This window comes from Chionomys nivalis, chromosome 8 (genome assembly GCF_950005125.1).
Source record: "Chionomys nivalis chromosome 8, mChiNiv1.1, whole genome shotgun sequence".
NCBI classification, from domain to species: domain Eukaryota; kingdom Metazoa; phylum Chordata; class Mammalia; order Rodentia; family Cricetidae; genus Chionomys; species Chionomys nivalis.
The window spans coordinates 22,307,026-22,322,248 of record NC_080093.1 but is presented as its reverse complement, the minus strand read 5'-3'; the positions used below and the strand labels follow the sequence as shown (position 1 = coordinate 22,322,248).

Sequence of the window (15,223 nt, the reverse complement as noted above, 5' to 3'; positions counted from 1 at the left end):
CGTCGAACACCTAACCAGTTGGTTTTGCCTATAGTAATAAGAATGCTTGCCGGGCGGTGGTGGCGCTCGCCTTTAATCCCAGCACTCGGGAGGCAGAGGCAGGCGGATCTCTGGGAGTTTGAGGCCAGCCCAGTCTACAAGAGCTAGTTCCGGGACAGGCTCCAAAACCACAGAGAAACCCTGTCTCGAAAAACCAAAAAAAAAAAAAAAAAAGAATGCTTGTGTTCAGTTTCTGTTGTGGTAAAATGCACACTTTGGTAGCTGAATCGTGTGTAAGTTTACAGGGCCATGGCTAACATTCACATTTCCTCTCTAGAACCCATGCAGGTTCCCAAACAGAAAGGAACTCGGATCCTCCTTCCTCTAGCCCCCACAACCACCGTCCTTCCTATTTTGTCTCTAAATTTCATTACTCTAGAATCCCATGTAAGTGGGATTGTGGAGTATTTGTTCTTTTGTGTCGGCATGGGTTCACCTAGCATGCCCTTGTGCTTTGTTTATGCTGTTCATTGGCCAGAAGTCTAAGCCGTACGCATGTGTCTGCTACATTTTCTCTACTCATATCGATAGGTATCTAGGTTGTTTTATTGGCTGTTTTAATGTTCTCATAAGCACGAGTATGCCAGCATCTCAGTACCTGTTTTAGATATTTAGAGGTTTTTACTCAAGTGGAATACTGGATTATATGATAATATATTTTTCATTTTTTTTTTAAAAAACTGCCCTATTGTTTTCCAAAGTGAATGAAACATTTATAATCAATTTATTTGTACCTTAGTTTTAGTATCTATAATTTTTCCAGTAAATTATCACATACTTATAAGGTTGTATTTCAAGATATTTTACATTGGAGACAGAAATTTATGCCTTTTAAGTCTGGCTTGGGGAAGGTGCTGTTTATAAAACTTAGCTGTCTTAAAGTGTCTAAGAAAAATGAATGCATTTTTCACAATCATTTGCCCCAGCTTTACCCACTGGACTCTCACTGCCCCCCCTTACCCACTGGACTCTCACTGCCCCCCCTTACCCACTGGACTCCCACTGGCCCCCCCCTTACCCACTGGACTCCCACTGGCCCCCCCCTTACCCACTGGACTCTCACTGCCCCTCCTTACCCACTGGACTCTCACTGCCCCTCCTTACCCACTGGACTCCCACTGGCCCAGACCTTTTTATTTACAATAAGGTCATATAAGTTTCCCAGGATGAGCTCACTCTATGACCCACACAGACCTTGAACTTGTTTGCTACCCCTGCCTTCTGTGTGGCTGGAGTTGTAGGTGAGCTAAATGAGATTTAGGAGTTTTCTTTGTCAGGGTCCTGGTACAGATGGGTAATGGACAATATTTGTATATAACTGTCATCAGTTTTATAGCAACTATTTTAGAGGTAGTATTTATGGCTAGAGGCAGTGATTTATGACATAGTCCTAAAATTTAATATGATATATCTTTTTACATATAAAATCTTAGAGTTCATGCTTTGTAATTGAAGGCCTCTTTAGTAGTTTTTCTAACTCTGATCAACTGTCTTAAGACTGTTAGCAGGGACATTACTCCCCAAAACTAGGCTGTGAAATATGTTTTATCACTGGAAAGCTAAAGTGTTTGTTCAAATAGAGATAGAACAGACATAAGCAGAATAGAATAGATTTAATCATCCGTATCAGTTGTGGAGGAAAACAACATTTCAGTTGTAATACTTAATTCCCAAATACATTTCAATTTCTACTTTTAATACCGTCCTAACTAGTGCTTTTTGCCTAAAATGGATTTAAGCTCTCCTTACCCCCGACTAGTGTCTTCAGATGCCTTACAAGTAGTCAACTGTCAATTAATAGTAAGATGGGAGAAGTAAATGTTCACCAATACTGACATTTACAGTTTGACTACTTCCATGACAAAACTTATCATCTGATTAATATTGTAGTACTTTCTCTATGTGTAGTTTCAATTGTAAGCGTTAATGGTTTTTTAAAACTTTATAGTTTATTTATTTATTTATTTTCCAGGCAGGGTTTCTCTGTGTAGCCCTGGCTGTCCTTGAACTCACTTCTTAGACCCGGCTGGCCTCAAACTCAGAGAGATCCACTTGCCTCTGCCTCCCGGGTGCTGAAATTTAAGGCACGTTTTTATTTTTAATAGACAACTATGAAGTAATATATTCATATAAATATATTTAATACATAAATATGTTTATAGAGTACATATTTTAATATAGCTATGCATTATTGGTAGCAAAACCAAAAGAATATACTCATTATCTTACGTTTAAAAAATATTTTATTGATTTTTTTTGATTATTGAAAGGAATAAAAGGGCAGGAAAATATTGACAGTTTCATAATGATCCTAAGTTCAACAGTCATCTCTGTGTGACTTCTTATAATATCAGGCATCACATAGAACACTGAAGGAGAAGAAATCTGTATTATTGTGAGCTGCATGAGGTGGTATACGCCTTTAATCCCAGCACTCGGGAGGCAGAGGCAGTGGAGCTCTATGTGTTTGAGGCTAGCCTGGTCTACAGAACAAATTCTAGGAAAGCCAAAGCTACACAAGAGAAACTCCATGTTGATTGTTTGTTTTTGTTTTTCGAGACAGGGTTTCTCTGTAGCTTTGGACCTGACTTGGAACTAGCTCTTGTAGACCTGGCTGGCCTTGAACTCACAGAGATCCGCCTGCCTCTGCCCCCTGAGTACTGGGATTAAAGGCATGCGTCACCACTGAAACCCCATGTTGAAAGCAAATAAAAAGAAAGGGAGAAGTCTGTGTGGCAGAAAGTGGAGTAAGAGTCTGTGAAGTGCCTTCAGCCTCACCTGTCTTGCCTTGTTTATTTTTTGTCACCACTAAGCCCTTAAGTCTGGGAGCAGATTGGTAAATTGTCATTAGATTTTCTTTCTCTGCAATAAGTAGTCTGTCTCTTTTTGAAGTAAACCTTGTGAATTGCAGTCAGTCATCCTACCGTGTGACTGTTCTCAAAAGCTATGTCCCCTGTCTGGTACTTCATCTATTTCACCCAGCATTTCCCTTTGCCTTTAGTCCTCTGTTAACCTCCAGTCCTTTCTGCTTCAATGAATTTGGCTTTTTTAGATTCCATATGTAAGTAAAGCCATGCAGTATTTGTCTTCTAAACCAGGGCTTATTTCATTTAGCATGATGTCCTAAAGGTTCTTCTGTGTCAATGCAGATGATAGAATTTCTTAATTTTTAAGGCAGTGTAAACCATTGCATACATAAAACATATTTATGTGAGTTCATGATCATCCTAGTATACATAGTGAGTTCCAGGCCAGCCAGGGCTACACAGTGAAACCCTGCCTCAAAAAAAACAAAAACAAAAACAAAAACAAAAAAAAACCAAAAAACAAAATAAAAGTCAGTTGATTGGTACAAGCCAAGTGGATCATAATAGTCCTCCAAGGCTCAGTGGTGAAGGTTGCTTATTTCTCACACCAGAGTCAAGATCTGAGCGACTTCGGTTATGATACAACTTCTGAACCCATTGTCTCCCAGGAGAGTAAGGTCAGCTCAGAGCAGTGGGCATCACTTCCACAGTGACTAAAACCAGCTAGTCATGTCTACCATAGCCCTGTCTAACTGCAGGAGGTCTGCATTGGCGAGTACAAAGTAAGGTGGTGCCCTTTCCATCCACGTGGGTGGAGACTGAGTAATAGACACAGTATTTTGATCTTCAGAATGTCAGCTTTTTCAGAAGGCACCATCTTGAGAGATAGCCTGGGCAGGAAAGGTAAAAATGAAGTTCCGCGAGGATGTGAAACTAGAACCAGGACTCTAAACGAATTGCAAGACAAGAGCCAAACTGGATTTTAGAATTCTGGGTGATGAGTGATTTTCTGTTGTGACTTTTAATTGGCAAAATAAACAAAACTGTACGAGCTGCTTTTGGTTCTGTAAAGATACTGTAGTCTCATGACACAATAATAAGGTTTGAACTTTTCTTATTTAACAGGGACATTTTTGAAGAAGATAATTACAGCCCCATCCCTATTGGCAGCGAAGAAGAATATAAAGTAGTTATCAGTAAATTTCCCTTTCAAGATCCCGACCTGGAAAAGGTACAAGCAAGTTTTTCACTTAAGGATTAAGAAAAAAAAAAACAAATCATTGTATTTATTGCTTCTATGGCTTGTTCCTCGTGGCTTGTTCAGCCTGCTTTCTTAAAGAACTCAGAATAACCAGCCCAGAAGTGCGTGTGCACACATACACACACTTTCTATGAAAGATATGTGATGGTAGTAGCTGCCTGTAGATTTCTTCTGGAAGAAGGAATATGTGTTCAGAGTCAAAATAGCAATGTAATTTTTTATAATTGTGCACACAATCATGTGTACACACATGCCTAGTCACACATATCCATTATCTCTGGGTAGAACTAGTTCTTAGAGGAAAAAAAATATTATACTTTACAACCAAGGTGGAAGGTGAGGATTGACACCGAGTCTGTCCTATGGCCTTCACACAGTCACTGTGGAATGCATTGTCCCCACACTGATGCAAAAGATGTACACATGAACATGCACTCATGTGCAACTCTCATGAACAACTCTCAGACACATACAAAATCCAAAGTGAATATTATATTTTGCATAGTAATCACCTTTTAAATTTTTATTTTCTCTTTTTTTTCCTAGCTCTTTGAAATTTATTTAGGACAAAGCTGTAAGTCATAGCAATAATAAAAAGATAGCTGAGTAAGAGAAATAGAGCAGGTAGAGAAACTGAAGGAGAGAAAGCCAGGCTTGGGCAGGATCTCAGGGAGGGAGGAGAGTTTGTTTCAGAAGAAGCGGCCACTGCACCAGGTCTTCAGAGAGGCCAAACGGACTTAGCTAGGGAGAGCTGGTGGTGGTCTAGTAGGGCGCGCTCACAGCCATAGCAAGGGTGCAGTCAGAATGAAGGTAGACATCTAGTTAGACTAAAGAATAAATGAGGGGCTTTGGGGTTAAGATCTTGGGAAATTTTCCCTTTTTGGTGATTGAGAATTTTCAAGTGACTGTTGGCTAATAAAATAGTTTAGAAGTAAATCATGGCAAGGTGATCAGAAAAACTAAGATATGTTCTGAAACTTGGACTATTCTGGATGCCATCTTAAGTGGCCTCACACCTTCAGTGACACTTACATGAAGGGTTGTTACTGTTGCTAAGAACCTGGGCTGAGGAGATGGCTCAGTAGTTAAGAGTGTTTGCTGCATAAATTTGAGGACCTGAACTCGGATCCCCAAGCGCCCACATAAAAGCCAGATTAAGCTATATCTGCCTATGACCCCTGTGCCACCATGGTGCAGAGACAGGAGAATGGCTGACTGCTGGTCTCCTCCAGACTCAGCAAGAGACTCTTCAAGGGAGTAAGGTGAAGAGCAATAGAGCAGAACTTGGTTTACTCTTTTGGCCTCTGTGTATGCAGACACATCTGCATACATATGTGCATACACCACGTGGACACTTCATATCATATGCAAATACATACTTATTAAAAATAAACAACCCCCCCCAAAACAAAACAACCCCAAACAGAAGCCCTCGAGTCAGGAAACTGGTCTGTTCTTTTCATGGCCACCCGTCTCTTGTGACTAGAAAGAAGCAAACAGCTAAGCATGGCCTGTGTAGTGCTTACGTTATTATGACACAAAGTAACATTGACATGTGCAGTCTGTGCTCAGCAGAGTCTGACTATGATCTAAGCAAAGGATTAAATGGCTGTACTTTTTTGTTTTGTTTTGTTCAGACAGGGTTTCTCTGTGTAAATCTGGATGTCCTGAAACTTACTCTATAGTCCAGACTAGCCTTGAACTCAGAGATCCACCTGCCTCTGCCTCTCAAGTGCTGGGATTAAAAGTGCATGACATCACCGAAGGCAATGGCTGTGCTTTAAAAATAGATAAATAAATAAAATAAAGGATTTGTTTAAAATTAAAAGTAGGCGAGACATGGCAGTACATGCCTGTAATCCTAACATAAAGCAGAACAGATAAGAATAATGTAAAATATAACCATAGAATTTTATGCAACTATTTACATCAATTGTGAAATCATTTTAACTTTTTACCTTTAAAGAGGCTAGAATTTTTTTTAAAAAAGTCTCAGAAACATTATTCACTTTCTCTTTTTACAGCAGTCTTTCCCAAAGAAGTTTCCCATGTCCCAGTCAGTGCCTCTTATTTATATTCAAGTTAAAGAATTTATTTATGCCAGCCTTAAATTTTCAGAGTCCCTACACCGAAGGTAAGCTCATTAACATGAAGCCTGCTTTGTCGTATGCTTTTAGGAAGTTCCAGTACTTTCTTTCCAAACCATGACTCTTTAGTGACCTGTCATCTGGTTGGAAAGGCTCCCTTATTTGAGTTATATTTAGGTTAGGTTGCTGTAACTATCTTATTTAACTTTCTGTTATTTTGGTGTTAAGACACATATGACACAGATGATTTGATGGTAAAGCTCTTTGCCCTCAGCATCTAGATTTAACATAAATAAATATTTTGCCACATATCCTTTGCCTATATATTATTAATAATAGTTTTTTATTCTGTGGGTATAGATGTTTTGTCTGCATGTATGTATGCATGCCTGGTGCCCAAGAAGACCAGAAGAGGGCATCAGATTCATGGAGGTACATTTGGTTGTGAGCCACAGTGTGGGAGCTGGAAATTAAACTTGAGTCCTCTGGAAGAACAGCTATTGATCTTAACTGCTGAGCCATCTCTCTAGCCCCTTCATCTCTTTTAAAAGACATTTGAAGGAAGATTTCATCAGTAATGATCTTTTACCTTTAAATAGTTAGCATTTATTCAATTGCATTCCCCTCTAGTTCTACAAATTACTCCTAAAACTACAGAGCTAAATCTAAAACATTAACTGCTTTAAGATTTTATAAATTGGTAATGTATACAGTTTGACTATTCTTACAAGTACTTATGTCTAAGCTAAATGTTGATTCTTGTAATGCTGAAATTCATACTTGATTAACCTACTGTTAATTTTGGAGAAGTATAGAAATTTGACATTTGGAATTAGCTTTATATAAAGGCTGATGAAATTTTACTCATTTAAGGCAGGAGTCCTAATGGGATAACTTTGGTTTTCCCCGCTGAGAACTATTTCCCTGCATTTGCAATGCCTAGCCTAGAGACATTGTCGGTTGTCACGCTGTAGGTAGGAGTGCTACGTTGATAATTCGGGTAGGGACCAGAGATGCATCAGAGCACACCATCTCCTGCTGCTCTGGTATTGTATGGCCTCATATATGCCAGGCGAGCACTTTACCACCCAGCTATACCCCTAGTCTCGCAATTTGTATTTTGGAAGTAACTTTTAGCTCTTATTGTGTATAAAGTGACTTACAAACTGACTGCTTTACAATAGAATTATAATAATGCTTTGTACAAAGTAGCTCATGATTTTTTTTATCTTGATTGATTTGGTACATTTAAATTATAATGAACATTTAAGTTATAAATGAACATTCTGCTTTAGGGGAAATGATTGCTTTTAAAATTAAATTGAAGTTTGTAGCTCAATAAGTTATTGCTGTTTATATAATATATATACATACATATAAAAATAAGGATATATGATTTTATATGATACAAAAGATAGGACATAGAAAAAATCAGTAAGTTATATTACATTATTGAGAATGTTAACTAATTATGGTCTTGGAAAATTTTATCAATATTAACATTTGTTTTTAGCTCAACAGAAATAGATGATATGCTTAGGAAATCAACAAATCTGCTGCTGACCAGAATTCTGAGTAGCTGTTTACTCAACCTTATTAGAAAACCTCATATAGGTTTGACAGAGGTAAGAAGAAATAATAATCAAATGTTCTATTTGAAAAAATTGGGGCCAGAGAAATAGCTCAGAGAAAGAGCATATAATTGCTCTTGCAGAGGACCTGGGCTAGATTTCCACTGCACACATGGCAGCTCATAGCCATCTGCAATTTCAGTTTCAGGGGACCTGATGCCTTCTTCTGGCCTCTGTGAGCCCCAAGCACACATGTGTTACACAGACACACATGCAGGCAAAACACCCATACACATACAGTAACAGCAAAAACTGTGAAATGTTATCCTGTAGCTTTGCATTTAAATTTATTAATGTGAGTATGCTTTAAAAAAATAAAAACATCAGCACAATTCAAAATGTGAGAGAGGAGCTAGAGAGATGGCTCAACAGTTAAGAGCACTGTCTGTTCATCTAGAGGGCCTGGGTTCAATCCCCAGCACCCACATGGCAGCTGCAGCATCTGTAGCTCAAATCCAGGGGCTCTGACACCCTCTTCTGGTCTCCACCACCGCATGCACATGCTGTGCAAATAAGACACACATTGAAATTTAAAAAAAAAAAAAACTTAAAAAAAAAAGAAACAGGAGGGGAAGAGTTTACTTGGGGGAGTAGTAGACAGTTGGAGGTGTGAAGGGAATAGACTTCAGCCTTTACATAGACAGTCACAATCCTCATTTTGTACTTGTTAAGTGTATGGGATCTGCAAATTGCTATTGAAAGTTATTTCAAAGTAATTGGCTGTGAATTCCTAATATGCCTATTTTTAAAACAACATTAATTCTTGTAAGAAGTATTTAGGATATACTTTGGAAGTCAGATAACCAGTTGTATCCTGTTTTGCTGGAATTATGCAGACACAGTGCAAAGGAAGACTGGAAGTAATGATTGTGCTTTTTGAAAACCAATCAGTCCTGCACAGGCATGATCTGTATTTACTGTGGCTTTCGTGTGTTTTAGTTGGTGCAAATCATCATAAACACAACACACCTGGAGCAAGCTTGCAAATACCTGGAGGACTTTATAACTAACATTACAAATATTTCTCAAGAGACTGTTCACACCACAAGACTTTATGGACTTTCTACTTTTAAGGTATGTAAAATCTGACCAAAATAATTTTGCTCAATTATTATATGAAAACTTTAGGAAATTAAAGATAATTTTTATTATATTCTAAACACTGAGAATATATTAGAGATAATCACTGCCCATAATGATGATCAGTTGTGTGAGTTCCTCTTAGCAATTATGCATCTTAATGAAATATTAAAAATAGTTTTGATTTTCTATAATATAGTTTGTTCATATTTTGATAATAAATGGTAGTACTGAATTAGACTAACTGAATATCCATTAATGTTTCATAGTTTAATAAATGTACATGTTTGTGTGTATTTGGAAATCAAAAATGAAGTATGAGGTTTGCTTTCTATCCCTGTTCTGATCTGAAGAAAAATAGATTCAAATCTTCCTATGTCAGGATGAAAAGAGTTCAGATTGTGAGAGACTCATCAATTAATGGTGTTTAAGCAGAATATGAGATTAATTTCACGTGTTTTTTGTAATCTGATTTTCTTTATTCTCTCTCTCTCTTTTTCAGTTGTTATTATTATTGGTTTTTCGAGATAGGGTTTCTCTGTGTAACAGCCCTGGCTGTCCTGGAACTGAGTTTGTAGACCAGGCTGTTCTTGAACTCAGAGATCTGCCTTCTCTACTTCCCGAGTGCTGGGATTACAGGTGTACACTACCACGCCCGACATAGCCCATTTTCTTACTCTATTACTCCTAGCTGTAGATGAGCCGCTGACAGTGGCAGCTCTCTGTTGCTGCGATAGAACCCAAGAAACAGAGTGGAAAAGCCTACTTTTGGCTGGCAGTTCTACAAGTTTCAGTCCAGGGTTCCTTGTCTTTATTGCTTTGGGTTTAGGATGAGGCCAGGCGTTATACTGGTGAGTACATGGTGGTGCAGAGTGCCTCACCCCATGGCATCTAGAGTGCAGTCTTGTACTGGCCAGCTTCTTCCTCCTGCTTGTGTCCCTTCTGTGCTCCAGGTTGTTGGCACTGCCACCCCTCTTCACTCAGGGCATTTCTTCCCCAACTCAGTTGCAGTTCCGTATGCTAGATGACATCACCAAGCACGAGGACGTGAGCTCAGATCCCCAGAACCCCCCAGAAGCTGGATACAGCTGTGTCTGTCATCCCAGCACTCCTAGAGAGAGGACAGGGAGAAGAATCCTCAGAAGCTCCTGGGCCGGCCTCTCCTTTGAGACTGTGCTGTTGCTGTGAACACCAGGCTCGCTGTCTCTGCTGCCCGTGCCAGAGTAGGGATACTGGGATTGCAGGTGCCTGCTGTGGCACCCACTCTATGTGGGTTCTGGGGACTTGAACTCAGGTCCTCATGCTTATGTATCAAATAAAGACATCTTCCTAGCTTTTAAAATAACAATTTCTGTCCATCTCATTGTCAAGTTCCTTCTCATGAGTGAATGTTAGGTTTTCTTGTGTTAATCTGTTTTCCTTCTGTCCTTACATCAGTGGAGCCATTTGATGATGGATTGGATGCTGTGTGCCGTGTAATTCAAACCAGAAAGTTCATTGTTCAGAATGGTTTATTGGCATATTGTTTCTCGAGTCAGAATAAAAACTAGCTAAGGAGGATACATTTGTTGAGGTGGTTTCAACTTTCCCTCTCATTTCTATTTTTAAGGCCTCCAAAAGGTTTTAATTTTAATCTAAATTAATTTTAATTTTAATCTAAATGATTAAAATTAACCCTTTTGTCTCTAAGTGTTCAGAAAGTGTTTCAAATGAGATACTTGTATTAATCAGTGATATCTGCAAAAAAAAAATGGTAAGAAAAACAACTTAAACTTCCTTAAACAATAAGGGGTCTGGGTATTATGGCTATGTGGTATGCTTAGGCAGCAAGATCTCTTGAGCCCAGAAATTGAAGACTAACTTGGACAACAAATCAAGGCCCATTGGAAAATTACAATAATGGGAAAAATGTTTGCCCATTGTGACTGAAAGGTCCAAGGATAGGGAGATTTCAGGTGAGGGTAAAGTTGACTGACCCAGAATCTCTTCCTCTAATCTATGTTACCTCTAATCTATACAAGCTTCATCACCACACTCTACAGTGTACAGAGTCTACACAGTGACCACGCAGCTCTTCCTCATGGTAAAATGCTACCTGGTCACATCTCCAAACCTCATGCCTAGCTATTACAGGATTCTTTGCTCGTAAGATGGGAATTACCAATCAACTTGACCTCATCAGGACCCATTCTTGGGACTAGATCTGGGTTCAGCTCTGTCCAAACCCATAACTGTGATTTTTCCAAAACCATACTTGGATGATGTTTAAAGAAGGAACCATAGATAACCGGAAGTTATAGGTGTTTACTAACAGTGTTGATCTGTTAGCCTTTATTCAGGACACATGTGCTTCCAGTCCTGGAGGTGCAGAAGCTTGTGTATGTTAAACAGTTCCTCAGGTGGCTCTGTTTCACACCTTTGGCTGAGAAGCACTGCTAATGGTAGGAGAGCATTTTCATACCTTGGAAGCAAAGGTTGGCACTTTATCCTAGATACATTTCTGCCCCTAGAGGGCACTGTTTCTTTAACGAGCGAAGGAAGAGTATTATTTTATAAGCTGAATTTTACATTTTAATTAAGAGAATATAGTAGTGTGTCAGTTCATGCAGGCCAAGGGCACATGCACTTCCCAGTGATTTTATTTGGAGCCTGGTGCTTAGTGAAGTTCTTTGAAATGTTTACTGCTCCTGTTCAGAAGTGCTAGCTGATTTTTTTTCTACCCCGCGCAGTCACTAAAGTTTTTACTTAGAGTTCTTTGCTTGCTATTATAGTCTATGGAAGGCATTAATATGTCCTAAAATAAGCTCTCTTTTAATTTAAAAGAGGTCCTGAGAAAAGTTTGTTTTAACCCAGTAAATAGGAAAAGCAGAACTTCTTGATGTTGCCTTAGAAAAGTAGGTTAATCACCAAAGTCCTTTATAGAACAATGACAAAAATAATGAATTGTTATATTATCCACTTCCGTTTTGCTTAGTTCCTTTACCAAACAAAACTAAACAAGCTAATGTAATCTGAATCACTTTTTCTCTGAACATTAAGTCCAGAAAACACACAATATTTTTATTTGAGACAAAGTTTCACTGTGTAGCCCTAGTTGGCCTGGGGGTCAAGGGTTGACTTCACAGATCCACCTCCCTCTGCCTCCCTAGTGTGGGATTAAAGGTGTGCAACTCTATGCCCAGACCTAGAAAACACAATTACTTCATTTGAGTAGAACGTAAGTGATTTTATTGTCATTTTACATTTTCTGCCTTCAGATTCAAACTTATTTTTTTCCCACATGGCTTCAGAATATCTAGGTATTTGGTTCTTTGACTTGTGGTTAGTGTTTTAATCATCCCATACTTAAGCTCTTTCAAGAGATTGTGAACTAATAACATTCTTTGTTTTACCATAATAAAACTATACGGCTATAAAATGGGAATTCAGGCAGTTGGGGAAGGGGGCACACACCTTTAATTCCACCACTGGGTGGGGGGGCACAGAGGCAGGCTGATCTTTGAGTTCAAGAGCAGCCTGGTCTACGTAGTGAGTTCCAGGACAGCCAGGGCAACACAGAAAACCTGTCTCTAAAAAGCCAAAAATAAATAAGTAAACAAATAAATAAAATGGAAATACAGCACTGATTTTAAGGCTAGAGTTAAAATAGACTCATAAAAGAGTAGGGTTTATATAAGTTTATATAAAATTTTGTTTGGAGGAGTCTCTTAGGGACTGGCTTTAAGTTTTTGTGGATGGAGTTAGTGCTCAGAGGCAGATTACTGGCCTCTTATGGCCAAGAGTAAAAGACAAACTTGCTGTGCATCTCTCTCTCTCTTCTTGCCTGCATTAGGTGTAGCCCAAGAAAGCAGGAGCAGTCATGGATAGCAGTGTGTGTGTGTGTGTGTGTGTGTGTAGGGGACGTAATAGATGACAGGAAGAGCTAGTGTCTTGGTTTCCTTTGCCTGGTGATCCTGGAAGTGAATGGAGTGTTAGTGAGCTCCGGAGTGTTGAGCTTCTGTCAGTCTGTGCTCTGGCAATGCTTCCTTGCTGCAGTTCTGCAGGGACCCGTATCAGTATGCTTTAGATCAGTAAGAGTAATGAGACATGAAAGAAAGGGCTGACTGTGAACACTGGACGAAATGCAAAGTGATAAATATCTTCATGTTGCTCTTAGAAATTGACCTACAGGTGGTGTCATTAAGGTGTGGGAAGTTCTGTGGTCCACAAGCACATGACAGCCTACTGCTCCCTAATGTAACAAGGAAGGTTAAAGAGGAGTGTGTATTACTTATGGTTAATACACATTAAAGATGACTCCGCTGTTCAATTACTAGCACACAATTCCAAAATGTTATTTTGCAGTTGTTCAATTGCAAATGGTGGCAATAAGTTAAATTGTGTAATTGTGTAATTTGGAAATCTTGATATTGTGATGAGCAAAACAGATGAAAACTTCTGTCCTTAATGAAGCTTACATTTTGGTGGATATTCTTTTTTCTTTCTTTGTTTTTGAGCCATGGCCTTCATATGTAGCTCTGGTTGGCCTGGAACTCACTGAGAACTGTCTGCCTCTGCCTCCTGGGTGTGGGGATTAAAGGTATGTGTCCCCATGCCCTTTGGTGGACAATTTTTACTCAGGGTCCTGGATATATACTGATAATACTGATTCGGTCATTGATAAGATGGAATGTTAGCTCTTCAGTCTTAAGACTTCTCTGATCTTGCATTAGAATTAGAGCCTGGTCCCACTGCCAGTGGCTGCACACACTGTCGAAGATACATCATTGTCACCTGCATTCAGGGGCCTAGTTCAGTTCTATGCAGGTTCCCCAGTGGTCAGTTCAGAGTCAGTGAGCTCCCACTAGCTCAGGACAGTTGATTCTCTGAGTTTCCCCATCATGGTCTTGACCCCTTTGTTCATATTATCATTCCTCCCCCTCTTCGATTGTACTGTGGGAGCTTGGCTCAGTGTTTAGTTGTGGATCTCTGCATCTGCTTCTATTTGTTGGAGGAGGGAGCTGCTTGTTGGTTCCTGGCCACCCAGCTAGCTTAGACCTGAAATAATCACACAAAAACTGTATTAATTAAATCACTACTTGACCTATTAGCTCTGGCTTCTTATTGGCCAGCTCTTACATATTAATTTAACCCATCTCCATTGATGTGTGTATTTCCACGTGGCAGTGGCTTACCAGCAAAGTTTCAGCATGTCTGACTCTGGCAGTTCCATGGCATCTGCCTTCTTCCTCCCAGCATTCCGTTTAGTTTTTCCCACCCAGCTCTGTTCCCCTATAGCTCTGCTATAGGCCCAAAGCAGTTTCTTTATTCATTAACCAATAAAAGCAATACATAGACAGAAGGACCTTCCACACCATCTATCTGTTTCTGGATGAGGGTTCTAGCTTCTCTGGGGTTGTGGACCTGTAGGTTGGTTACCCTTTACTTTATGTTTGGTGCACTTATGAGCAAGTACATATTATATTTGTCTTGCTGGGTCTGGGTTACCTCACTCAGGATGGTTTTTTTTTTTTTTTCTAGTTCTGTTCATTTGCCTGCAAATTTAAGATGTTTTTTACTGCTGGTAGTACTTCATTGTGTAGATGTACCACATTTTCTTTATCCAATCTTCAGTTGAGGGGTATCTAGGTTATTTCCAGGTTCTTACTATTACAAATAATGCTGCTATGAACATAGTTGAGCAAATGTCCTTGTGGTGTGAGTGTGCCTTCTTTGGGTATATGCCCAAAAGTGGTATTGCTGAGGTAGATTGATTCCTAATTTCCTGAGAAATTATCATATTGATTTCCACAACAGCTGTGTAAGCCCATTCCCTATGGAGAGATACCTTGCTCAGACTAGACATGGGGGTAGGTATGGGTGGATCTTGGTTCTGCCTCAGCAAGGTGTTGTACAGACTTAGTTAACTTCCCAGGGGAGGCCTTACCCTCTCTGAGAAGCAGGTGAAGGATGGGATGGGGGGAAGGTAGGGAGAAAGAGAGGAGAGGAGGGTGGGGGAACTGGGATTGGTATGTTTAAAAAAAAAGAAAAAATATTTCTCTGAGTTTAATTGCATTAGACTTTTCAGGGAATATAGGTTACTGAAAGCTGAGTTAGAACTCATTGCTGTTATCACACTTAGTCCTTTTTTTTTTTTTTTTTTTTTTTGGTTTTTCGAGACAGGGTTTCTCTGTGGCTTTGGGACCTGTCCTGGAACTTGCTGTGTAGACCAGGCTGGTCTCAAACTCACAGAGATCCGCCTGCCTCTGCCTCCCGAGTGCTGGGATTAAAGGCGTGAGCCACCATCGCCTGTCCCACTTAGTACTTTTTTACACTTAC

The 15,223-nt window shown here is 39.5% G+C and overlaps 1 protein-coding gene across 3 annotated transcripts in view; it reads left to right on the top strand.

Annotated features, from left to right (window-relative positions):
* The window catches only part of Exoc6 (exocyst complex component 6), a 150,621-nt gene that overhangs the window by 72,355 nt on the left and 63,043 nt on the right, over nucleotides 1–15,223 (top strand). For all 3 annotated transcript variants that reach the window (XM_057778887.1, XM_057778888.1, XM_057778889.1), the window contains exons 14-17: nucleotides 3,972–4,077; nucleotides 6,132–6,241; nucleotides 7,708–7,819; nucleotides 8,765–8,899. In XM_057778887.1, the coding sequence (XP_057634870.1) occupies nucleotides 3,972–4,077; nucleotides 6,132–6,241; nucleotides 7,708–7,819; nucleotides 8,765–8,899 (463 nt within the window). The remainder of the gene's footprint in view (nucleotides 1–3,971; nucleotides 4,078–6,131; nucleotides 6,242–7,707; nucleotides 7,820–8,764; nucleotides 8,900–15,223) is intronic.